Source organism: Bombina bombina, chromosome 9 (genome assembly GCF_027579735.1).
Source record: "Bombina bombina isolate aBomBom1 chromosome 9, aBomBom1.pri, whole genome shotgun sequence".
Lineage (NCBI taxonomy): Eukaryota > Metazoa > Chordata > Amphibia > Anura > Bombinatoridae > Bombina > Bombina bombina.
This window is the reverse complement of record NC_069507.1, coordinates 62,414,452-62,441,951: the sequence shown is the minus strand read 5'-3', so window position 1 is coordinate 62,441,951 and position 27,500 is coordinate 62,414,452. Positions and strand designations below refer to the sequence as shown.

General features: G+C 41.7%; 1 protein-coding gene across 1 annotated transcript in view; it reads left to right on the top strand.

Moving 5' to 3' along the window:
* The window catches only part of TUBGCP2 (tubulin gamma complex associated protein 2), a 54,628-nt gene that overhangs the window by 21,211 nt on the left and 5,917 nt on the right, over positions 1–27,500 (top strand). The window contains exons 11-15 of the mRNA XM_053692159.1: positions 230–410; positions 3,096–3,268; positions 11,257–11,385; positions 12,650–12,770; positions 27,401–27,500. The exon at positions 27,401–27,500 is cut by the window's right edge and continues 44 nt beyond it. Coding sequence (XP_053548134.1) covers positions 230–410; positions 3,096–3,268; positions 11,257–11,385; positions 12,650–12,770; positions 27,401–27,500 — 704 coding nt within the window. The remainder of the gene's footprint in view (positions 1–229; positions 411–3,095; positions 3,269–11,256; positions 11,386–12,649; positions 12,771–27,400) is intronic.

The following is a 27,500-nucleotide window of genomic DNA, read 5'->3' as shown; positions in this document are numbered from 1 at the left end:
TGTGATTCTCTTGTGTTTGTGTAATGTATATGGTGTATACATGAATGTGAGATTCTCTCGTGTTTGTGTAATGTATATGGTGTATGCATGAATGTGTGAGTCTCTCGTGTTTGTGTAATGTATATGGTGTATGCATGAATGTATGATTCGTCCAAAATAAATTCAATTTAAATAGTTACCAATCAGATTTTAGCTGCTTTGTAGCAAACCCGTTTTCTCTCTGTGGCAGGTCCATAAAGCATTACTTCCTAATGGACCAGGGAGATTTCTTTGTGCATTTTATGGACCTTACAGAGGAGGAGCTAAAGAAGAATGTGGAAGATATTATACCCACCAGATTAGAGGCTCTGCTGGAGCTGGCACAAAGGATGAGTACGGCAAACACCGATCCTTTCAAAGATGATCTGAAGGTATGAACACTGTTACTGAGCCGACTTAAAGGGACAGTCTACTCAAGAATTGTTACAGTTTAATAAGATAGATAATCCTTTTTATTACCCATTCCCCAGTTTTACATAACCAACACGGTTATATTAATATACTCTTACCTCTGTGATTACTTTGTATCTTAGCCTCTGCAGACTGCCCCCTTATTTCAGTTCTTTTGACAGACTTGCATTTTAGCCAATCAGTGCCCTCTCATAAGTAACTCCACGGGCATGAGCACAATGTTATCTATATGGAAACATGAACTAACGCCTCTAGCTGTGAAAGCTGTCAAATGTATTCAGATAAGAGGCAACCTTGAAGGGCTTAGAAATTAGCATATGAGCTTACCTAGGTTTAGCTTTTAACTAAGAATACCAAGAAAATGAAGCAAATTTGATGATAAAAGGAAATTGGAAAGTTGTTTAAAATTTTTGACTGTCCCTTTAATGGTCGGCCTCTGTTATACACAATCCCATCATAGGAAATTGAGATGATGAATCATGTTAATCAAACAGAAACACAACTGTAGTATTTCTACAAGATACTAAAGGACTAGGAATTAGTATGCCAATTTTATTGCTGTTTGCTTGATGTTTGTAGTGAAATCAGTCTGGGTGGTTCATAAAGTTTGTATAAAGTAGCCTTATTGTTAAAAGGGACAATAAAAATATTGTTACTGCAATGCTTGCAGCTAAATACCAACAAGGAGACCTTCTGAAATCTCTTAAAGGGCCATAATACCCAAATGTTTAAACACTTGAAAGTGATGCAGTATAGCTGTAAAAAGCTGACTAGAAAATATCACCTGAACATCTCTATGTAAAAAAGAAAGATATTTTACCTCAAAAGTTCCTCAGTAGCCACATCCCATTGTAAAGGACTTCAAAACAGAATATCAGTATGTCTGTCCCGGGACAGCGGAAGGAGCAAGCTTTCGTGCACACTCATCTTATTTCCCTATTCAGTGTAAGGAAGTTTACAATGAAATCTCATGATATCACAGTAAAAAAGTTCATGACCTCAGCACTGTTGATGCTGATTGGCTGCTGTTCATTTCTTCATTTTTTTAAAAAATGTTTTACCTGCAGCTGGGAGCAGGTGAAGTATAACTTTTTACACAGAACTTTCTCTGCTGAGCTGAGGAGATTGTGAGGTAAAATATCTTCCTTTTTTACATAGAGATGCTCAGGTGATATTTTCCTGTCAGCTTTTTACAGTTATACTGCATTAGTTTCAAGTGATTTAGCATATGAGGTTTATGTCCCTTTAAGGGGATTTTTGCGTTGGATGCTACTTTATGTGGATTGCTGCCTTGTAGCCAGCTTCTTTTATTTGACAGGCAGGTAGTATTTAAGTCACCCCTTAGGTGAGGTTTCCCCATTAAAGGAATACAGCTAGGTAACATTTACAGTAATTTAAAGGGATATGAAACCCCATTTTTGTCTTTCATTATTCAGACAGAGCATGCAATTTTAAATAACTTTCTAATTTACTTCTATTATCATTTATTCTTCGTTCTCTTGGTATCTTTTGTTGAAACACATGGACGTAAGCTTAGGAGTCGGCCCATTTCTGGAGCACTTTATGGCAGCAGTTTTGCAAGAATGTTATTTATTTGCAAGAGCACTAGATGGCAGCACTATTTCCTGCCATGTACTGCTCTAGATGCCTACCTAGGTATCTCTTCAACACAGAATATCATGGGAACAAAGCAAATTTGATTATAGAAGTAAATTGGAAACATTTTTAAAAATTGTATGCTCTTTCTATATCACAAAATAATTATTTTTTTTTGAGTTTCAGATCACTTTTAGTTTTTCAGGTAACCAATAATGTTTGTTTTAGGTCTATAAGTGCATTTGTAAGTGTTTGCTTTGTGTCGATTTATTAAGGCCATACACAGACAGGTGCGTCACTGTCCACCAATAAAGCAGTGTAAGTTCTGCAAATCAGCCAGTAAACAATCAGTCCTCAAGAACCAGTTCTACACAGACTTCCTGATAGTTTAATGAAAACCTCTTTAACATAAATATATTTTTGCATGAAAAAAGGTTAAGATGTCTAAAAAGTACTCTTTCATATGCATAATATAAATTGTTATTGTTTATTATCCCTCAAACAAGAGTTGTCTTTGGTACTGGCAACTTTTAAAGGGACACTAAATGCACTTATTGCCCCTCCTTCTAATCATGGGTGCTGCCATTATGATACCTAGGTTACACTGCAGGTATCTGAAGAAGAGTTACTACACATGTGGTAACACATCAGCACTGGAATGTAGTGAGAGATTTCAATATAGCAGCACCCATGACTCGAGGCAGGCGGGGAATATCCTCAATACTATGCTTATAAAATGTATTTAGTGTTATGTCCCTTTTTAAAGCTAAAATCTTTCCTGTGAAATATCTCCTTATATTGTAGTGTTTTATTTAGAGAGCATAACATCTCTGATGTACCTAATAAAAGAAACAAGACAATTCTTGACTGAGTGCATACAGGTGTAACCAGCCCTCAGGCCTTTTGCTAATGTCGGCAGATGTTACATATCCAGTAAATTAAATTTCCCATTCTTCATTGAATGTGTTTTCTGGGAGCTGTTAGTTTCTTCCTTATGCTGTGTTAAAGCCGTCTGATATCCGCAGCTTTTTTTTTTCTTCTATATGCAGATTGAGCTTATGCCACATGACCTCATCACCCAGCTTCTACGTGTTCTCGCCATCGAAACCAGACAAGAGAAAGCGCTGATAAATGCTGATCCAACAGAGCTAGCACTCAGTGGCTTGGAAGCCTTCTCCTTTGATTATATTGTCAAGTGGCCTCTGTCGCTTATAATAAACAGGTACAAAGTGCACAATAGAGAAGCTAAACTAAGGACAAGATTTATCATGAGGTGAATGCCCCAATCGGTTGTAGGCTTGCTCATTTGAGCCTGCAATTGATATTTATGGAGTAGTGGTTTTCGAGTAAGCGACCTGTTTAGGCGCGAAGCGCGTAAGATGAGCCCTGTGCATGGTGTATTTCTTTTTAAAGACACGAGTCCACGGATCATCATCCTTACTTGTGGGATTACACCTCCTGGTCAGCAGGAGGAGGCAAAGAGCACCACAGCAGAGCTGTTAAATAGCTCCTCCCTTCCCTCCCACTCCAGTCATTCTCTTTGCCTACGTTAGTGATAGGAAGAGGTAAAGTGAGGTGTTATATTAGATTCTTCAATCAAGAGTTTATTATTTTTTAAGTAGTGCCAGAGTGTGCTACTTTGTTCTAGGGTGTAGCCGTAGTCCATATCAGTAGAGCTTTTGGTGGCTTTAGAGCAATGGGAACTGGTGGGACATAAAGCTCACTGTGCCTCCCATATTGCTATGCTGCCCTTCTCATGATGGCCTAAGCAATATCTAACTCAGGCCCTATCTTTTTCCACAGGGCTATAGGAGGAAGAGGACCTCTTAAACCTGTTGGAACTGTCCTGCTGTCGGACAGCATTAAGGTAAGTGCAGTCTTTGTTATTCTGGGGCACAATTACAATGGACTCAGAGAGGATTCTGCACTTATACGTTTATACATTTATTTTACTTGGGAACATGGGCTCTTCGTGTATAGAGGGCTTTCCTATAGTGACAGCATATGTACAGGCACTGGGCTGGGACTAAAAAGCTGTGCTATTGGTTATTTTTTTATTGAAATTTGACCGGGAAGGGCTGTGTAAATCTTTGACGCCCACGATGGGCGGGGCTACCATTCGCTTGCTTTAGACTCATCTAGAGATGCTGCGCAGTTTATTTGGGCATCCATTCCGGTTATGTTCAGAGACATCTCTACTGTTAGTCTTGCAGGACATCGGGCGTTGCGCTAGAACCGCATGGTTAAGAAAGCAAGCAGTTGTTAGCGCTCTGAAGCCTGGCCTGAAGCATTGCTGGAGGAGCAGTCTGGAGACCGGTCGCCAGGTAGGTGCCTCAGCAGAGCTGTTGAGGCGGAGAGGTGTCTTATTTTGGAGCAAATTACTTTTTAAACTGAGATAACTCTATTAAAAGTTATATTTTAACCCCTATTTCTATCTGTCCATTTCTTGTATGAGATTGGCAATAGTGTAAAAGCTGTATACTACAGTCAGAGATCTCATTGAAGATCATACCATTTTCTCACAGAACTTCCTGAGTGCTATATGTGTATACTTCCATTAGGAGATTACTCACCAACTAATAAAAAAGTTTTCTCCGACCTTTTTAAACTTTTTAATCAGCACAGTAAAATAGTTGTTTTTACTATTTAAAGGCACAGTATCCTGTTATTCTTTCAGAATTTATTAATATTAGTTTTAAAATTGGGTTTTTATTTTTGCACACTCTTTTTCTCATACAGTAAGAGTTCGGAGTTCAAATTTAAAGGGACAGTATAAATTTAAAGGGCCAGTATTGATTTTTGGAGAGTCAATTTTTTTTATTTTTATTTCATTATTATAACATGGATTTGTGCAAAATGTTACTTGTGCCATGTGTTTAGATGCCAATGTGGAACCTCCAGTTCCTTTTTGTCCCTCGTGTTTAGAGGGTTCTAAGCTATAGAGAAAAAAAATTTCATGATAAAAATTTGTCAAAGGCGGATGCTTCTCAGGAGTCTAATTATGAGATGCAGAGTATGCCGCAGCTTTCTCCCCAAGCGTCCCAACATTTAACGCCCGCTCAAGCAGTGCCCTGTACTTCTTCTCTAGCTTCTGCTGCAGTTACGTTAAAAGACATAGCTGCAGTTATGTCTTCTACACTTTCTGATGCGTTATCTGCCTTTCCTATACTTCAAGACAAACGTAAAAGGAAGGACAACTATGTGGTCAATGAAGTTTCTGATGCTATGGTGGCAATCTCGGATGTACCCTCCCAGGGATCTGAGATGGAGGTTCTATCGGAAGGTGAAATTTCAGACTCAGGGAGTTCCTTACCTTTGACTGATTCAGAAGTTGTCTCTTTCAGGTTTAAACTACAACACCTCCACCTGTTAGTCAGGGAGGTTTTAGTGACTTTAGATGACTGTGACTCCACGGTAGTGGTCGTTCCTGAGAAATCGAGTAAGTTGGACAGATACCTAGAAGTTCCTTCTTACTCTGATGTTTTTTCCAGTTCCCAAGTGAACTTCGGAGATTATTTCTAAGGAATGGGAGAGACTAGGTATTCCCTTCTCTCCTTCTCCTATTTTCAAGAAGATGTTCCCTATAGCTGACGCTGTCAGGGAAACTTGGCAAACGGTTCCTAAGGTGGAGGGGGCTATTTCCACCTTGGCCAAACAAACTACTATTCCTATTGAGGATAGTTGTGCCTTCAAAGACCCTATGGACAAGAAGTTGGAGAGTCTACTTAAAAAAAATCTATGTTCACCAGGGTCTGCTATTGCAGCCGGCTGCGTGCATTGCTACGGTCACCAGTACGGCAGTTTATTGGTTTGATGCTCTTGCAGAGTCTCTTAAGACTGAGACTTCTTTAGAGGAAATCCAGGATCGGATTAAAGATTTGAAATTAGCCAATTATTTTATTACAGAAGCTTCTCTGCAAATTACTAAATTGGCTGCTAAGAGTTAAGGTTTTTCTATCCTAGCCCACAGAGCCTTATGGTTGAAGCCTTGAACTGCGGATGTATCATCCAAGTCTAAGCACATGGCAATTCCTTACAAGGGAAAGACCTTGTTTGGGCCTGGCTTGAAGGAAATTATCTCTGACATCACGGGAGGCAAGGGTCATCTCCTTCCTCAAGATAAAAGAAACAAGCAGAAAGGACGACAAAGTAATTTTCGTTCCTTTCGAAATTTCAAGGGAAATTCCTTCTCTTCCTCCTCTAAACAGGAAGGAAACTATTCGCAATCTAAGTCTACTTGGAGACCCAACAATCTTGGAACAAGGGTAAACAATCCAAGAAACCTGCTGCTGATTCCAAGTCAGCATGAAGGGTTTGCCCCCGATCCGGGACTGGATCTGGTAGGGGGCAGACTTTCCTTCTTCATTCAGGCTTGGATGCGGGATGTTCAGGATCCCTGGGCTATAGAAATAGTGTCTTGGATACAAACTGGAGTTCAGAAATGTTCCTCCCTGAGGAAGATTTCTTCTTTCAAGATTATCTGCAGACCAGATAAAAAGAGAGACGTTCTTACATTGTGTAAGAGACCTCTCCTCCATGGGAGTAATTTGTCCCATTCCTGTACAGGAACACGGGCAGGGTTTTTATTCAAATCTGTTTGTAGTTCCCAAAAAGGAGGGAACTTTCAGACCTATCTTAGACCTCAAGAGTCTAAACAAGTTTGTCATAGTTCCATCATTCAAGATGGAAACTATTCGTTCCATTCTTCCATTGATCCAGGAGGGTCAATTTATGACGACAGTGGATTTAAAGGACACATATCTTCATGTTCCTATCCACAGAGGTCATCACAAGTTTCTAAGGTTTGCCTTTCTGGACGAACACTTTCAGTTCGTGGCTCTTCCTTTCGGTCTGGCCACGGCACCCAGAATTTTCACAAAGGTTCTGGGGTCTCTGCTGGCGATTCTAAGACCGCGGGGCATTGCGGTGGCGCCTTATCTGGACGATATTCTAATCCAGGCGTCATCTTGTCCGCAAGCAAGGTCCCATACCGACATTGTGCTATCCTTCCTGAGAACTCACGGGTGGAAGGTAAATCTGGAAACCTTGGTAACTCTAATCGATTCTATATCCATGAGAATTTTTCTGACAGAGGTCAGAAAATCAAAGATTCTGGATATATGTCAAGCCCTTCAGTCCACTCCTCAGCCGTCAGTGGCTCAGTGCATGGAGGTAATCGGATTGATGGTGGCGGCAATGGACATCATACCGTTTCCTCGGTTTCACCTCAGGCCTCTGCAGTTAAGCATGCTCAGGCAGTGGAATGGAGATTATACAGATATGTCTCCTCGAATAACCCTAGAACAGGAGACGAGGGACTCTTTTTCAATGGTGGTTGTCTCTTGATCATCTATCCCAGGGGACATGCTTTCGCAGACCTTCATGGGTGATTGTTACAACGGACGCCAACCTTTTAAGATGGGGAACAGTCTGGGGCTCTCTAAAGACTCAGGGAGTATGGACTCAGGCAGAGTCTCTTCTTCCTATCAACATCCTAGAGCTAAGGACGATCTTCAATGCTCTTCGGGCCTGGCCTGGCCTCAGATGGCTTCGGCCCAGTTCATCAGATTCCAGTCGGACAACATAACGACAGTGGCTTACATCAATCATCAGGGGGGAACGAGGAGTTCCTTAGCGATGACCGAGGTAGCCAAGATAATCCGGTGGGCGGAGGCCCATTCTTGCAATCTGTCAGCGATCCACATCCCAGGGGTGGACAACTGGGAAGCGGATTTTCTAAACAGGCAGACTTTTCATCCGGGAGAGTGGGAACTCCATTCGGAAATATTCTCCAACCTGATTCTCAAATGGGGTCGGCTGGAGTTGGATCTCATGGCATCTCGTCAGAATGCCAAGCTCCCGAGATACAGGTCCAGGGACCCCCAGGCGGAACTGATAGATGCTTTGGCAGTTCCTTGGTCCTTCAGCCTAGCATATCTATTCCCCCTGTTTCCGTTTGCTCTTCTTCCCCGGGTTATTGCTCGAATCAAACAGGAGACGGCATCAGTGATCCTCATCGCTCCTGCGAGGACTGCAGGCTTTGGTATGCCGATTTGGTGGACATATCATCCCTGCCACCTTGGAAACTTCCATTGAGGAAGGACCTTCTTATTCAAGGACCCTTCCTTCACCCAAATCTAGCTTCTCTGAAGCTGACTGCTTGGAGATTGAACACTTAATCCTATCCAAGTGGGGTTTCTCTGATTCGGTCATAGAAAATCCAGGCGCGTAAACCTGTAACTAGAAAGATTTACCATAAGATATGGCGCAAATATCTTTATTGGTGTGAATCCAAGGGCTACTCATGGAGTAGAGTTAGGATTCCCAGGATTTTGTCTTTTCTCCAAGAAGGATTGGAGAAGGGTTTATCGGCAAGTTCCCTAAAGGGTCAGATCTCTGCCTTATCTATTTTGTTACACAAACGTCTGGCTGATGTCCCAGATGTTCAATCCTTTTGTCAGGCCTTGGTTAGGATCAGGCCTGTGTTCAAGCCAGTTACTCCTCCGTGGAGTCTGAATTTAGTTCTTAAAGTTCTTCAAGGGCCTCCGTTTGAGCCTATGCATGATTCCTTAGATATTAAGTTATTATCTTGGAAAGTTTTATTTCTTGTTGCTGTTTCCTCAGCTCGAAGAGTTTCTGAACTTTCGGCGTTGCAATACAATTCGCCTTATCTTATTTTTCATTCGGATAAGGTGGTTTTGCGGACTAGGATTCCTTCCTAAGGTTGTTTCAGACAGGAACATTAATCAGGAGATTGTGGTTCCTTCGTTATGTCCTAATCCTTCTTCTCAGAAACAACGTGTTCTGCACAATTTGGATGTAGTCTGTGCTTTAAAGTTTTACTTACAGGCTACTAAAGAATTTCGTCAGTCTTCTTCGCTGTTTATAATTTTCTCAGGAAAACGTAAGGGTCAGAAAGCTACGGCTACCTCTTTCTTTTAGGTTGAAGAGTATCATCCGTTTTGCATATGAGACTGCTGGGCAGCAGCCTCCTGAAAGAGTTACGGCCAATTCCACTTGGGTTGTTGCTTCTTCATGGGCATTCAAAAATGAAGCTTCTGTAGAGCAGATTTGCAAGGCTGCAACTTGGTCTTCGCTTAACACTTTTTTTCTAAATTTTACAAATTTGATACTTTTGCCTCTTGCCGAGGCTGCTTTTGCAGTGATGCCTTCCGTTTTAGGTTCCTTGTCTTGTCCCTGTCTTGTCCCTCTCTTATCATGCGTGTAATCTAAGCTTTGGTATTGTATCCCACAAGTAAGGATGATGATCCGTGGACTCATCGTGCCTTTAAAAAGAAAATTTATGCTTACCTGATAAATTTGTTTCTTTTTAGACACGAGTCCACATCCCGCCCTATTCTTGCAAGACAGGTTGTTGTTGTTTTTTTGTTTTTTTTGTAAACTTCAGACACATCTGCACCTTGGCATTTCCTTTCTCTTCCTAACTTCGGTCGAATGACTGGAGTGGGAGGGAAGGGAGGAGCTATTTAACAGCTCTGCTGTGGTGCTCTTTGCCTCCTCCTGCTGACCATAAGGTTTAATCCCACAAGTAAGGATGATGATCCGTGGACTCATCGTGTCTAAAAAAGAAACAAATTTATCAGGTAAGCATAAATTTTCTTTTTTTTACTTTGTTTTGAGTAAAGCTTCTTTTGCTTTTATTGGTTGCTTTCAGCGGCTTGTCTTCTTTGCCTCTGCTTCATAAACCCTCTCGCCAATTTGGAGTTGGCGGATGAAAATCTCCCCAGATTCATTTGACCGGGGTGATTCACAAGCTCCACCCTCACACAATTGGTTTTGTGAGGGTAGGGGTGGCATTATACAAGCGTTTGCCCTTGATAAATATTGGGAACAAATGCGCACCACAATCTGCAATAAGTTCACAACATGTGAATCTTGTCCATTCGCAGATTGATAAATCTTGCCCTAAAGTTTAAGTATTACAAATAACATATACTTCCTATATTGTAGGTATTACAATATCAATGCAATAGGGTTACTATATCTTTAAAATACATATAATAATTAGCCGGAATGTTGAGCGTTATACCCTTTTTTCAAGTCCTTTGAACTTTTAAATTGTGTCAGTTAATTTATTTGATATATGGAAGTTTTTTGGACAATCACATTGAATGAGAGTACTGGTAATTTTGAAGTAAATTGGTTGCATATTTGTTAATTTATTAAGTGTCATATAAAAGGTACTTTTCTTTTTTTTTTTTTTTTTTTAAATTGAAAATGATTTGGCCAAACCTACAGCAAAGAGACACTTCACTGATCTTTATGAAATCTGGCATGCAGATAGATATTTTATTGTCTAGTATGTGCTTTTTTGTTAGGTGGTTACTGAGATATAAAAGTTTTTATATAGTATTACAGAAAAACAGCTGAAAAAAATAAGAGAAGACGTGCTCAGTATGATTTGGCAACTGAAGTATGTGGAAATGTAGTCTCAGATATATTGATCTGGAGGGCACTGAGTACTTGTGGTTTCCTGTAATGTGTGTGTGGGTGTGAAACATGTATAATGTATAGTATAATATATATATATATATATATATATATATATATATATATATATATATATATATATATATATATATATATATATATATATATATATATATATACACACACAATATACATGTATACGCATACATACACAGGATAATATATTTACGCCAAATTCCATAAAGACTGGTGCAGTGTGTGTTTTTTTGTTTTTTAACATGTCTGAATAACTCCAAAAATTTATGTAAAAATATTTAGCATTTCCAGTCACTGACGAGGGCCCTCATTTCAAAGCAATTTGTTCTTGCAGTCGAAATTAAACGCACCTGAACATCAGGGTTTAATATTGAACTATCCAGCAAACGTATACTATATGATGCCAAATTACGTGCATTAATGCTGGGTTTTATTTCTCAATTACAAAATAAAAAATAATAAGCACAGCATTCCTAGTTTCCGTATATTATTATTATTATTTCAAACGAAATACTCTTTGCTTGTCGTGCCTTTTCCCTCCCCACCCAAGACACTCATGCAAACATAGCCTATACCCTCTGATAGGGGAGGATACTAAAGAAGGAATACAAGTATGAACACTCCTAAGACAATTTAGTTTAGATCTAAGTTGTTTTTATCATGAAGTTTTGTTGCCAAACATACCACATTGTATCATGTTGTCCTGTTTTATTGCACCTGTAGGAAGGCCTTAACACGATACCAGATGCTGTTCCGGCACATGTTCTATTGTAAACATGTGGAGAGATTGCTGTGCAATGTGTGGATTAGTAACAAGGCTGCCAAACAGTTTTCTTTGCATTCTGCCAAATGGTAAGACCGTCACTGAGCCAGAAGTTAGTAATACATTTAGAAAGTAAATATGTTTTCACTAATAAGCTAATTGTTTACCTATGTCTCAGTGGGTTCTGATCCTTATTACCGCTGCAGTTTTTTTTGGACATTGATAGTTTCTCTTCTGATCACTGCAGAGCAGATGTGTAGAATTTGTGTCAGATATTCCTAAAATACTGCAAATTAGATGCCCTTGCATCACTTTCATGGAATATTTCTGCAAAAAAATTTTTGTATGTACTTTATATTCGGACCTATTCTTTTGCCTAGTCCTTTGGTTTTATGGAGTTGAGTGAAAGGTAGTTTACATATATACAAAATTAAAAAAACTAAAATATGTGAAGCTTAAAAAGTCTTAACCCCTTTTAATTGGGATACAACCAATCTGTCTTATTGTGTGCTTTTTGGGGAGCTGATCGGAGATATGGAAATTACAGAATGATTTAAAGGGACAGTCTACAATAGAATTTTTTATTGTTTTAAAAGTTACATAATCCCTTTATTACCCATTCCCTAGTTTTGCATAACCAACACAGTTATATTAGTATACTTTTTACCTCTGATTACCTTGTATCTAGGAACCTTCTGACAGCCCACTGATCACATGACTGTGACTTTTTATGATCTATTGTCTTAAATTTAGCATTGTTTTGTGCTAAATCTTAAATAACCCCCTGTGCCTGAACACAGTATTATCTATATAGCCCACGTGTACTTTCTGTCTCTTTGTGTTGAAAAGAGATTTAAAAAGCCTGTGATAAGAGGCAGCCCTCAAAGGCTTAGAAATTAGCATATGAGTCTGCCTAGGTTTAGTTTAAACTAAGAATACCAAGAGAAAAAAGCAAATTTGATGATAAAAGTAAATTGGAAAGTTGATTAAAATTACATGTCCTATCTGAATAATGAAAGTTTAATTTTGACTAGACTTTCCCTTTAATTTCCATTAATTTTGTTGTACTGAGACTCAAAACACAGGCCAGTAACATAAGTACTGGCTGTTAGGTATTGAGGGCAAGTTCCTTTTTATGTTAATATCTGTATTTAAATATGTTCATATGTTAATATGTATTTAAATATTTTTTTTTTACAGATGTAAGATGTAGGGCTTTGTGATAAACATAATGCACTATAAGTAACAACATTAGATTGTAAGCAGTGCTTGATTGCTAGATTTGAGGTTTACAGTAAATTGTTCGGAGTAGGTGAAACAAACTAATTTATCTGCATCTTTCTCTGTCTTAAGGTTTGCTGGTGCTTTTACCCTTCGCCAGAGGATGTTGAACTTTGTACAAAACATTCAGTATTACATGATGTTTGAGGTTATGGAGCCCACCTGGCACATTCTGGAGAAGAATCTTAAATCTGTAAGTTACAAATTACCCATGCTTTGTATTTAGTAGTATACCTTCATCTGTGGCTTTCAACCTCTTCCATGCCACCTCTCTGAAGCCAGTTCATACTAGCCTTTAGTCTAAGCTGCTGTATATCTCTCTGGTTATCTAGATCAGTTTATTCTTGTTATGAGAAAATACAAATTTTCCTTCTCCCCCACCCCTTATACCAACACATTACTTTCTCATCCCACTGCAGACACCAGTAACTCACAACCATGGTATTGAGCAGCACTCACTTTGAAAAGCAGCAGTATAGATTTATGGAGCACTGTCTAGTTGAATAAACCATACAATTTATTATTTAGCACAGGTCTGAACAATAAGACACAGTCCCCTTATTTATTTGTTTTTTATTTAAAGTATTTCTTTTACAAGATACGACGAGTCCACGGATTTCATCCTTACTTATGGGATATCGCCTCCTGGTCAGCAGGAGGAGGCAAAGAGCACCACAGCAGAGCTGTATATATAGCTCCTCCCTTCCCTCCCACCCCAGTCATTCTCTTTGCCTGCGTTAGTGATAGGAAGAGGTAAAGTGAGGTGTTTAGATTCTTCAATCAAGAGTTTATTATTTTTAAATGGTACCAGTGTGTGATATTTTTATCAGGGCTAGAGCTACAGGCTTTTCAGCAATGGAGACTGGGGAGATTTTCATTCTCTCTGTGACTCCCATTCTGTTTGCTGCCCTGCTGATGGTCTTATCAGATATTATCTAAGACCCTGTTTGTTCCCACAGATCTGCTGGAGGTGATGAAAAGAACATCTTTATTGTGTGGGACAAGTTCATGCTGTGCTCAGCATTAAGGTATGTACAGTCGTTTTGCTTCTAGGAGAGACTGAGTAACTCAGAACAGACTGGCATTTATTCCCTATACCGGGAAGGGGTTATCAGTTTGCACAGGGATAAATTGTGTGCATGGGTCTACCCTTTTTACTCAATAAGATAAGCTGTACTATAAGTGGCAGAAGTTTTATCTAAGGCTTAATGAGTATTAGCCTGTGGATACACATAGATTGTGGGCTTGACGCTAGGAGATTGTGGCTGACCCAGGTGTCCTAACCTTATCTGTTACTAAGCTAATGGCAGGACAGGGTTGTGTGTTTTTGCTCGGGGGGGCACATTGTTGGTCACGGTACACTTTATATAAGTTGTGTGGAGGTATTTCTCCAACATAGGTGTGTCCGGTCCACGGCGTCATCCTTACTTGTGGGAATATTCTCTTCCCCAACAGGAAATGGCAAAGAGCCCAGCAAAGCTGGTCACATGATCCCTCCTAGGCTCCGCCTACCCCAGTCATTCTCTTTGCCGTTGTACAGGCAACATCTCCACGGAGATGGCTTAGAGTTTTTTAGTGTTTAACTGTAGTGTTTCATTATTCAATCAAGAGTTTGTTATTTTCAAATAGTGCTGGTACGTACTATTTACTCAGAAACAGAAAAGAGATGAAGAATTCTGTTTGTATGAGGAAAATGATTTTAGCAACCGTAACTAAAATCCATGGCTGTTCCACACAGGACTGTTGAGAGCAATTAACTTCAGTTGGGGGAACAGTTTGCAGTCCTTTGCTGCTTGAGGTATGACACATTCTAACAAGACGATGTAATGCTGGAAGCTGTCATTTTCCCTATGGGATCCGGTAAGCCATGTTTATTACGATTGTAAATAAGGGCTTCACAAGGGCTTATTTAGACTGTAGACCTTTTTTGGGCTAAATCGATTGATATTAACACTTATTTAGCCTTGAGGAATCATTTATTCTGGATATTTTGATATAATAATATCGGCAGGCACTGTTTTAGACACCTTATTCTTTAGGGGCTTTCCCAAAGCATAGGCAGAGTCTCATTTTCGCGCCGGTGTTGCGCACTTGTTTTTGAGAGGCATGGCATGCAGTCGCATGTGAGAGGAGCTCTGATACTTATAAAAGACTTCTGAAGGCGTCATTTGGTATCGTATTCCCCTTTGGGTTTGGTTGGGTCTCAGCAAAGCAGATACCAGGGACTGTAAAGGGGTTAAAGCTTAAAACGGCTCCGGTTCCGTTATTTTAAGGGTTAAAGCTTCCAAAGTTGGTGTGCAATATTTTCAAGGCTTTAAGACACTGTGGTGAAAGTTTGGTGAATTTTGAACAATTCCTTCATGTTTTTTCGCAATTGCAGTAATAAAGTGTGTTCAGTTTAAAATTTAAAGTGACAGTAACGGTTTTATTTCAAAACGTTTTTTGTACTTTCTTATCAAGTTTATGCCTGTTTAACATGTCTGAACTACCAGATAGACTGTGTTCTGAATGTGGGGAAGCCAGAATTCCTATTCATTTAAATAAATGTGATTTATGTGATAATGACAATGATGCCCAAGATGATTCCTCAAGTGAGGGGAGTAAGCATGGTACTGCATCATTCCCTCCTTCGTCTACACGAGTCTTGCCCACTCAGGAGGCCCCTAGTACATCTAGCGCGCCAATACTCCTTACTATGCAACAATTAACGGCTGTAATGGATAATTCTGTCAAAAACATTTTAGCCAAAATGAACCCTTGTCAGCGTAAGCGTGGATGCTCTGTTTTAGTTACTGAAGAGCATGACGACGCTGATATTAATATCTCTGAAGGGCCCCTAACCCAATCTGAGGGGGCCAGGGAGGTTTTGTCTGAGGGAGAAATTACTGATTTAGGGAACATTTCTCAGCAGGCTGAATCTGATGTGATTACTTTTAAATTTAAATTGGAACATCTCCGCATTTTGCTTAAGGAGGTATTATCCACTCTGGATGATTGTGAAAATTTGGTCATCCCAGAGAAACTATGTAAAATGGACAAGTTCCTAGAGGTGCCGGGGCTCCCAGAAGCTTTTCCTATACCCAAGCGGGTGGCGGACATTGTTAATAAAGAATGGGAAAGGCCCGGTATTCCTTTCGTCCCTCCCCCCATATTTAAAAAATTGTTTCCTATGGTCGACCCCAGAAAGGACTTATGGCAGTCAGTCCCCAAGGTCGAGGGAGCGGTTTCTACTTTAAACAAACGCACCACTATTCCCATAGAGGATAGTTGTGCTTTCAAAGATCCTATGGATAAAAAATTAGAAGGTTTGCTTAAAAAGATGTTTGTTCAGCAGGGTTACCTTCTACAACCCATTTCATGCATTGTCCCTGTCACTACAGCCGCATATTTCTGGTTTGATGAACTGATTAAGGTGCTCGATAGTGACTCTCCTCCTTATGAGGAGATTATGGACAGAGTCAATGCTCTCAAATTGGCTAATTCTTTCACTCTAGACGCCTCTTTGCAATTGGCTAAGTTAGCGGCTAAGAATTCTGGGTTTGCTATTGTGGCGCGCAGAGCGCTTTGGTTGAAATCTTGGTCGGCTGATGCGTCTTCCAAGAACAAGCTACTAAACATTCCTTTCAAGGGGAAAACGCTGTTTGGTCCTGACTTGAAAGAGATTATCTCTGTTATCACTGGGGGTAAGGGCCATGCCCTTCCTCAGGATCGGCCTTTCAAGGCAAAAAATAGACCTAATTTTCGTCCCTTTCGTAAAAACGGACCAGCCCAAGGTGCTACGTCCTCTAAGCAAGAGGGTAATACTTCTCAGGCCAAGCCAGCTTGGAGACCAATGCAAGGCTGGAACAAGGGAAAGCAGGCCAAGAAACCTGCCACTGCTACCAAGACAGCATGAAATATCGGCCCCCGATCCGGGACCGGATCTGGTGGGGGGCAGACTCTCTCTCTTCGCTCAGGCTTGGGCAAGAGATGTTCTGGATCCTTGGGCGCTAGAAATAGTCTCCCAGGGTTATCTTCTGGAATTCAAGGGACTTTCCCCAAGGGGGAGGTTCCACAGGTCTCAGTTGTCTTCAGACCACATAAAAGGACAGGCGTTCTTACATTGTGTAGAAGACCTGTTAAAAATGGGAGTGATTCATCCTGTTCCATTGAGAGAACAAGGGATGGGGTTCTACTCCAATCTGTTCATAGTTCCCAAAAAAGAGGGAACGTTCAGACCAATCCTAGATCTCAAGATCTTAAACAAATTTCTCAAGGTCCCATCGTTCAAGATGGAAACCATTCGAACTATCCTTCCTTCCATCCAGGAAGGTCAATTCATGACCACGGTGGATTTAAAGGATGCGTATCTACATATTCCTATCCACAAGGAACATCATCGGTTCCTAAGGTTTGCATTCCTGGACAAACATTACCAGTTCGTGGCGCTTCCTTTCGGATTAGCCACTGCTCCAAGGATTTTCACAAAGGTACTAGGGTCCCTTCTAGCGGTGCTAAGACCAAGGGGCATTGCAGTAGTACCTTACCTGGACGACATTCTGATTCAAGCGTCGTCCCTCCCTCGAGCAAAGGCTCACACGGACATCGTCCTGGCCTTTCTCAGATCGCACGGCTGGAAAGTGAACGTGGAAAAGAGTTCTCTATCCCCGTCAACAAGGGTTCCCTTCTTGGGAACAATTATAGACTCCTCAGAAATGAGGATTTTTCTAACAGAGGCCAGAAAGACAAAACTTCTGGACTCTTGTCGAATACTTCATTCCGTTCCTCTTCCTTCTGTAGCTCAGTGCATGGAAGTGATCGGGTTGATGGTAGCGGCAATGGACATAGTTCCTTTTGCGCGCATTCATCTAAGACCATTACAACTGTGCATGCTCAGTCAGTGGAATGGGGACTATACAGACTTGTCTCCAAAGATACAAGTAAATCAGAGGACCAGAGACTCACTCCGTTGGTGGCTGTCCCTGGACAACCTGTCACGAGGGATGACATTCCGCAGACCAGAGTGGGTCATTGTCACGACCGACGCCAGTCTGATGGGCTGGGGCGCGGTCTGGGGATCCCTGAAAGCTCAGGGTCTTTGGTCTCGGGAAGAATCTCTTCTACCGATAAATATTCTGGAACTGAGAGCGATATTCAATGCTCTCAAGGCTTGGCCTCAGCTAGCGAGGACCAAGTTCATACGGTTTCAATCAGACAACATGACGACTGTTGCGTACATCAACCATCAGGGGGGAACGAGGAGTTCCCTAGCGATGGAAGAAGTGACCAAGATTATTCTATGGGCGGAGTCTCACTCCTGCCACCTGTCTGCTATCCACATCCCGGGAGTGGAAAATTGGGAAGCGGATTTTCTGAGTCGTCAGACATTGCATCCGGGGGAGTGGGAACTCCATCCGGAAATCTTTGCCCAAGTCACTCAACTATGGGGCATTCCAGACATGGATCTGATGGCCTCTCGTCAGAACTTCAAAGTTCCTTGCTACGGGTCCAGATCCAGGGATCCCAAGGCGGCTCTAGTGGATGCACTAGTAGCACCTTGGACCTTCAAACTTGCTTATGTGTTCCCGCCGTTTCCTCTCATCCCCAGGCTGGTAGCCAGGATCAATCAGGAGAGGGCGTCGGTGATTTTGATAGCTCCTGCGTGGCCACGCAGGACTTGGTATGCAGATCTGGTGAATATGTCATCGGCTCCACCTTGGAAGCTACCTTTGAGACGAGACCTTCTTGTTCAGGGTCCGTTCGAACATCCGAATCTGGTTTCACTCCAGCTGACTGCTTGGAGATTGAACGCTTGATTTTATCGAAGCGAGGTTTCTCAGATTCTGTTATCGATACTCTTGTTCAGGCCAGAAAGCCTGTAACTAGAAAGATTTACCACAAAATTTGGAAAAAATATATCTGTTGGTGTGAATCTAAAGGATTCCCTTGGGACAAGGTTAAGATTCCTAGGATTCTATCCTTCCTTCAAGAAGGATTGGAAAAAGGATTATCGGCAAGTTCCCTGAAGGGACAGATTTCTGCCTTGTCGGTGTTACTTCACAAAAAACTGGCAGCTGTGCCAGATGTTCAAGCCTTTGTTCAGGCTCTGGTTAGAATCAAGCCTGTTTACAAACCTTTGACTCCTCCTTGGAGTCTCAATTTAGTTCTTTCAGTTCTTCAGGGGGTTCCGTTTGAACCCTTACATTCCGTTGATATTAAGTTATTATCTTGGAAAGTTTTGTTTTTAGTTGCAATTTCTTCTGCTAGAAGAGTTTCAGAATTATCTGCTCTGCAGTGTTCTCCTCCTTATCTGGTGTTCCATGCAGATAAGGTGGTTTTACGTACTAAACCTGGTTTTCTTCCAAAAGTTGTTTCTAACAAAAACATTAACCAGGAGATTATCGTACCTTCTCTGTGTCCGAAACCAGTTTCAAAGAAGGAACGCTTGTTGCACAATTTGGATGTTGTTCGCGCTCTAAAATTCTATTTAGATGCTACAAAGGATTTTAGACAAACATCTTCCTTGTTTGTTGTTTATTCAGGTAAAAGGAGAGGTCAAAAAGCAACTTCTACCTCTCTCTCTTTTTGGATTAAAAGCATCATCAGATTGGCTTACGAGACTGCCGGACGGCAGCCTCCCGAAAGAATCACAGCTCATTCCACTAGGGCTGTGGCTTCCACATGGGCCTTCAAGAACGAGGCTTCTGTTGATCAGATATGTAGAGCAGCGACTTGGTCTTCACTGCACACTTTTACCAAATTTTACAAGTTTGATACTTTTGCTTCTTCTGAGGCTATTTTTGGGAGAAAGGTTTTGCAAGCCGTGGTGCCTTCCATTTAGGTGACCTGATTTGCTCCCTCCCTTCATCCGTGTCCTAAAGCTTTGGTATTGGTTCCCACAAGTAAGGATGACGCCGTGGACCGGACACACCTATGTTGGAGAAAACAGAATTTATGTTTACCTGATAAATTTCTTTCTCCAACGGTGTGTCCGGTCCACGGCCCGCCCTGGTTTTTTAATCAGGTCTGATAATTTATTTTCTTTAACTACAGTCACCACGGTACCATATGGTTTCTCCTATGCTATTATTCCTCCTTAACGTCGGTCGAATGACTGGGGTAGGCGGAGCCTAGGAGGGATCATGTGACCAGCTTTGCTGGGCTCTTTGCCATTTCCTGTTGGGGAAGAGAATATTCCCACAAGTAAGGATGACGCCGTGGACCGGACACACCGTTGGAGAAAGAAATTTATCAGGTAAACATAAATTCTGTTTTTGTTACCGACATGTTAATTCCCATGCGGTCTCTGCTTTCCGGAGTTAGTTTCCGCCCACGATGGGCGGGGCTTAGCGTTTTCGCGCAGTTGATATCCGGATACTTGAGATTGCGGCAGCATGTCTAGAGGCTCCGGTGTGGCCTAAGTCAGCTTGTGTTTGTAATCTCACAAGCGGTCTTAGACACGCCGTTCACGGAGTACTATTGAGTGATTCGTGGGGACAGGTAGGCGCCGCAGCAGAGCTGTGGCGAGGTGCAAGTGCTAAATTTTGTCCCTAAGACGTTATGCATTGTTAGAGTGTACACTTATAGGGGTGATCTACTGAAAGTCCTATAGTGATTCCCTGTTATTGCATGTTTATTGCTTTGTTTATTGCGGAGCACTAAAAACTATACAGTTTTAATTTTTAAAGACACAGTGCACTCATTTTTCAGCAAATTTTCTCAAAGTTCTTGCTTTTTATTTTTTAATTACTGTACCACGACCAATATTGCTATTGCTTGTTTTTTGTCATGGCTGACCTTCAGGAAAGTACATGTTCTATGTGTTTAGATGCCAATGTGGAACCCCCTATTCCTTTTTGTCCCTCATGTACTGAGAGGGCTTTACAGTTTAAAGAACAAATTTTCTTTAATGCAAGTATATCTAAGGATGTTTCTCAGACTGATGAGACTCAGGGTATGTCGCAACTTTCTCCCCAAGCGTCACAACCTTTAACGTCCGCTCGGGCAACGCCGTGTTCCTCAACTGCGTCCGCTTCATTTACCCTGCAAGATATGGCTGCAGTTATGTCATCCACTCTTTCAGAAGTTTTATCTAAGTTGCCAGCCTTACAAGGCAAATGCAGTAGGACAGACACCCATGTGGTCCCTGCAACTTCTGATGCTTTGATGGCAATCTCCGATGTACCCTCCCAGGGCTCTGAATTGGGGGTAGGGAGGCCCTATCTGAGGGGGAACTGTCTGACTCAGGAAGTGCATTAGCCCCGACAGATTCGGACGTCATGTCCTTCAGGTTTAGGCTTGAACACCTCCGCCTTTTGCTACAGTAGGTTTTGGTGACTCTGGACGACTGTGACTCTATTGTGGTCCCACCAGAGAATTTGAGTAAGATGGACAGATACTTAGAGGTTCCTTCTTATTCCGATGTTTTTCCGGTTCCTAAGAGAATTGCGGAAATTATTGCAAGGGAATTGGAAAGACCGGGTATCCGTTCTCCCCTTCCCCTATTTTTAAGAAAATGTACCCTATAGCTGACACTGTTCGGGATTCTTGGCAGACGGTCCCTAAGGTGGAGGGAGCTATCTCTACTCTGGCTAAGCGTACGACTATCCCTATCGAGGACAGTTGTGCTTTCAGAGACCCCATGGATAAGAAGTTGGAGGGTCTTCTCAAAAAACTCTGTTCATCAAGGGTTCTTATTGCAACCGGCGGCCTGCATTGTAACAGTCACGACTGCGGCTGCTTTTTGGTTTGATGCTCTAGAACAGTGATTTTTAACCTTTTTTTTGCTGTGGCACACTTTTTTAGATTAAAAAATCCTGTGGCACACCACCATCCCAAAATTTTAAAAAAATCACACATTGTAGCCTAATACAGCATATATATACACATACACACAAACACACACATACTGTATGTATTGTGCTGTTATGCCATGCCTCCTACATACTACCCCTGCACTGGGAGTAAAAAACAAGCAAAGTTTAAAAAATATGTCACACTGTTGTCAGTCTGCCGTGGCACACCTGAGGATCTCTCACGGCACACTAGTGTGCCACGGCACACTGGTTGAAAAACACTGCTCTAGAAGAGTCTCTTAGGACTGAGACTTCTTTGGAGGAAATACAGGATAGAATTAAGGCCCTTAAGCTGGCTAATTCTTTTATTACGGATGCTTCCTTTCAGATCACCAAATTGGCGGCTAAGAGTTTGGGATTCTCCATCTTAGCACGAAGAGCCTTATGGTTAAAATCTTGGTCTGCGGATGTGTCCTCTAAATCCAAGCTTTTGGCTATTCCTTTCAAGGGAAAGACCCTATTCTGGCCTGACTTGAAAGAAATCATTTCTGACATTATGGGTGGTAAGGGTCACCTCCTCCCTCAAGATAAAGCATCTAAACAAAGGGGACGACAGAGTAATTTTCGTTCCTTTCGAAATTTCAAGGGAGTCCCCTCTTCTTCTTCCACTAAACAGGAAGGGAATTATTCACAAGCCAAGCCCACCTGGAGACCCAACCAGGCTTGGAACAACCCAAGAAGCCTGCTGCTGCTACTAAGACAGCATGAAGGGGCGGCCCCCGATCGGGGACTGGATCTAGTAGGGGGCAAACTTTCTTTCTTTGTCCAGGCTTGGATAAGAAACGTTCAGGATCCCTGGACACTAGAAATTGTGTCTCAAGGGTATCAGTTGGAGTTCAAAAATTCCTTCCCCAGAGGAAGGTTTCTTCTTTCACGATTGTCTGTAAACCAGATAAAAAGAGAGGCGTTCTTACGTTGTGTAAAAGACCTCTCTTCCATGGGAGTAATTTGTCCTGTTCCAATACAGGGGCAGGGGTTTTACTCAAATCTCTTTGTAGTTCCCAAAAAAGAGGGAACGTTCCGACCCATTTTAGATCTCAAGAGTCTAAACAAGTTTCTCAGAGTTCCATCCTTCAAGATGGAGACTATTCGGACAATTCTTCCATTGATCCAGGAGGGTCAATATATGACTACCGTGAACTTTAAGGATGCATATCTTCATATTCCTATCCACAGAGATCATCACAAGTTCTTGTGGTTTGCCTTTCTGGACAAACATTTTCAGTTTGTAGCCCTTTCGGTCTGGCCACGGCACCCAGAATTTTCACAAAGGTTCTAGGGTCTCTGCTGGCGGTTCTCAGGCCGCGGGGCATTGCAGTGGCGCCTTATCTGGACGATATTCTGATCCAGGCGTCTTATCAGCTGACAAGGTCTCATACCAACATTGTTCTGTCCTTTCTAAGGACTCACGGGTGGAAGGTGAATCTAGAAAAGAGTTCACTAATTCCACAGACAAGGGTTCCTTTCCAAGGAACTCGAATCGACTCTCTATCCATGAAAATCTTTTTGACGGAAGTCAGAAAGTTAGAGATTCTGAATGCCTGCCGATCCCTTCAGTCCAGTCCTCGGCCATCAGTGGCTCAGTGCATGGAGGCAATTGGATTGATGGTGGCTGCAATGGACATCATTCCGTTCGCTCGTTTTCATCTCAGATCTCTACAACTGAGCATGCTCAGACAATGGAATGGAGGTTATGCAAATTTGTCTCCTCAAATAGATCTGGATCAGGAGACAAGGGACTCTCTTCTTTGGTGGTTGTCGCCGGATCATCTGTCCCAAGGGACGTGCTTCCGCAGACCCTCATGGGTGATAGTGACAAAGGACGCCAGCCTAATAGGATGGGGTGCAGTCTGGAATTCCCTGATGGCTCAGGGTGTGTGGACTCGGTCGGAGTCTCTACTTCCCATCAATATTCTGGAATTGAGAGCAATATTCAATGCGCTTCAAGTTTGGCCTCAGTTGGCTTCGGCCAAATTCATCAGATTCCAGTCGGACAACATCACGACTGTGGCTTACATCATTCATCAGGGAGGAACAAGGAGTTCCTTAGTGATGACAGAAGTATCCAAGATAATTCAGTGGGTGGAAGCTCACTCTTGTTATCTGTCAGCAATCTACATCCCAGGAGTGGACAACTGGGAAGAGGATTTTTTGAACAGACAGACGTTTCATCCGGGGGAATGGGAACTCCATCCGGAGGTCTTTGCCAACCTGATTCTCAGATGGGGCAGGCCGGAGCTGGATCTTATGGCGTCTCGTCAGAATGCCAAGCTTCCGAGATACGGATCCAGGTCCAGGGATCCTCAGGCCGAACTGATAGATGCCTTGGCAGTGCCTTGGTCGTTCAACCTAGCTTATGTGTTCCCGCCGTTTGCTCTCCTTCCCCCGGGTGATTGCTCGAGTAAAACAGGAGAGGGCTTCGGTGATCCTCATCGCTCCTGCGTGGCCTCGCAGGACTTGGTATGCCGATCTAGTGGACATGTCCTCTCTGCCACCGTGGAAGCTTCCATTGAGGCAGGACCTTCTCATTCAGGGACCCTTCCATCATCCGAATTTAATTTCACTGCACCTGACTGCTTGGAGATTGAACGCTTGATTTTATCTAAGCGAGGGTTCTCTGATTCGGTCATTGATACCTTGATTCAGGCACGTAAGCCTGTTACTAGAAAAATTTACCATAAGATATGGCGTAAATATCTTTATTGGTGCAAATCCAAGGGCTCATGGAGTAAGATTAGGATTCCTAGGATTTTATCTTTTCTCCAAGAAGGATTGGAGAAAGGGTTGTCAGCAAGTTCCTTAAAGGGACAGATTTCTGCCCTATCTATTTTGCTACACAAACGTCTGGCAGATGTTCCGGATGTGCAATCTTTTTGTCAGGCTCTGACTAGAATCAGGCCTGTGTTTAGACCAATTGCTCCTCCTTGGAGTTTGAATTTAGTTCTTAGTGTTCTTCAAGGGGTTCCGTTTGAACCTATGCATTCCATAGATATTAAGTTGTTATCTTGGAAAGTTTTATTTTTGGTTGCTATTTCTTCTGCTCACAGAGTTTCTGAGCTTTCGGCATTGCAATGTGATTCTCCTTACCTTATTTTTCATTTCCGATAAAGTAATTACAAAACAAATTAATACAACACACAGAGAAAACCCAGCACTCACAAGCTCTCAGCTAAGATTTAAAAGCAAAAATGGAAAGGTTAGTTACCGGATCTGGCCAAATGGGACAAGCCCAGGTACCTCGTCAATTTGTTTTTTAATTTTCCCTATGGTTCTTGCACCCAGACCTGTCTGGGGTTAACTGCTTGTGACTCTGGGGACAGCACAGCTTCTTGTGAGTGCCAGTGGCACCCAGGGCTGAGCATGTTGCAGGGTCATGGGATGTGTACCCGGTCCGGTATGAAAGTGCAGTTCCCTTCCGTGTTTTGTATATGTCTAGGGTGATTACATATGCCTGTGCACCCTTCCCTTGTCCCAGTTTGTTTGGATTTGAAAGCTTGCATTGTGTGGCTGTTTTAGGGTCCCAGGTATTGGAAAGGACCTTGACGAGGTACCTGGGCTTGTCCCATTTGGCCAGATGCGGTAACTAACCTTTCCATTTTTGCTTTTAAATCTTAGCTGAGAGCTTGTAAGTGAGCGCTGGGTTTTCTCTGTGTGTGTGTGTGTATATATATATATATATATATAACACACAGAGAAAAAGTACCCCTATTTACAAGTGATAAATGCTGTAGATAAGGTATCCCTTGTTAATCAATAATGGCCTCTCTTGGGCCACATACTGTAATGGTTAACTAGCAAGGGGAAACACTGAGCAGTCAAACAATCTAGGGCCACTCTTTCACACTCCTATGTGTGGCAAGAGAGTACAGTTAATCTTATGTCTAAAGAAGTATAAGCAATCTTTGTTATATATATATATATATATATATATATATATATATATATATATATATATATATATATATATATATATATATATATATATATATATATATATATATATATATATATATATATAGTAAACTGTATAGGGGTATAAGTTAGAAATTGAAGCAGACAAATTTGTGGAAAAGCTGCACATTCAACAGAGCCTATTATAAGACAGATATGCATCACTTGGGTCTAGTACACTACACACAAGTATCTCTATGAATACAAAACCACTGTTCATGTAATGGGACTCAAAAACGCCCAAAAGCTCTGGAGTGGAAAGTGTGATTCCTCATTAAAGAAACGTCTTCATGATAAATCTGCATGAATATACTTTTTGAACCCTTAGGGAGATATATACATATATGCTCTATAGAAATTCAGTTAGGGTATACAATGGCCTTTGTACTAATGTAAAATGTGATAGATTAGACATTGACTGGGATTAACTAAGGGAGATTAAGAATTTGTCACAGTATTAAGCCTAATGTCTGGCAAAGAAGTTTAAATTTGAATGATAGTTGTGTCCCATCAATATTATATTGCGACTGTCAACAAAACAAAATCTAAAACTAAAACATGGAAGCACATCTTGATCAGATAGAAAACAAGAGAGTAATAGCTAACAGGTTAACAGCAGTACAAGGGGGGGGCGACATTTTGCAAACCTAAACTTCTGGCTTTAAGAGACCTATTAAAGACAAAGTTCTAGGTATCCCAGATAACAGACGTTATTGTCACTTGTGTAGTATCAGTGCAAAGTAGGATCTTTTTTAGAAGAAAGAAAGAGAACTGAGGAAACATTTAATTAAGTCTCTATCCCACATTGATTCCTTGGGCTTTAGGGTTTTGGTTAAACATTATGTCAGGTCACTTTATCAGATACATCTGACTAACAGACAGGCCTGCCTGTGGTCTTGAGCTTGATGACCTATAAATGAGAGAATAGGGAACTATATGGCAGTACAATGCGGCAGTAAACTGAATTACCCCACTTCAGTTTTCAGAGAAGACAGACAGCTCCTTAGTAGATTGAGTGTTCTCAGAGGGGGCCAACCGCTTCTTAGAGGGTTCAGCAGACACGTACCTCCGGGATCCCAATAAGGTAACAGTGGGGTTAGCAATTGTCTAGGGACAAGATATCATCTGACCTGTTCGTCTTCAGACCTCACTATGGGCCAGGTCAATATTTCCATATCTCTAGTTTCTTGGATATGGATTCCATCCAAGGTCGCCATGGGCATAGGTTGTAGTATCTCCTGACTTGGCCAGCACTTGTTGTTGATACTGTCACAAACCTCCACCAATGCTGCAGAGCTCTCCGTGTCGATCACTGTGTTATCAGTTACTATGTGATCATTTCGTATCTCCGCGTTAGTAAGTCTCCCTGAGAAGCGCTAGCAGTAGATCGAATATGCCAGGGCTTCAGGTCATAGCGACTCTGTTGCTCTACCAAGGTAGTGTTAAGCTGGACAGGTTGCCCAAGGATGCAGTTGCTTTCTTGTGCGTAGGCCTTCAATAGCGATTCCTCGAAGGTAGCTTGATAGGTACCGAGCAGGCATTGCAGCTCTTTTAGAATAAAGAGTAGGCAGCTTATAATATAATGTGTGAAACAGCGCACAAAAGGTGTCGCGCAGCAGTGGAAACCAGGTGGTGAGCCACTGGGGGGGTTTGTACTGCGGCCTCTATCTCATAGAAAAAGATCTGGATTACGTAAGCAAGCAGCGATTCCATAAATAAAGGCTTCTTACAGAAGAGTATCTTCTTAAGATTAGGGTTCTGTCAGTTAAATCTAGATTGTATCTGAAGATAATTCAAGATATAGCAGGAAAGCTGAAGCAGCACATATTGCGTCTAGACATGGCCGCCGCCCGGAAGTCTACCCCCCCTTATTTATTTTTATTCTACTCCCATGAGCTTTCTAATTTGGATTAACAAGCAAATATAATTGTTTATATTTCAGTGCCTGAACATTATCTGTAGTATTGCTTTTTATATAATGGCTGACTTAAGAAGAATTGTGTATTAACCTTTCCACAAACCTACTGTTTATTTACAGGCCTCCAACATTGATGATGTTTTAAGCCATCACACCAGCTTTCTTGACAACTGCCTCAAGGACTGCATGCTCACCAACCCGGAGCTGCTGAAGATCTTTT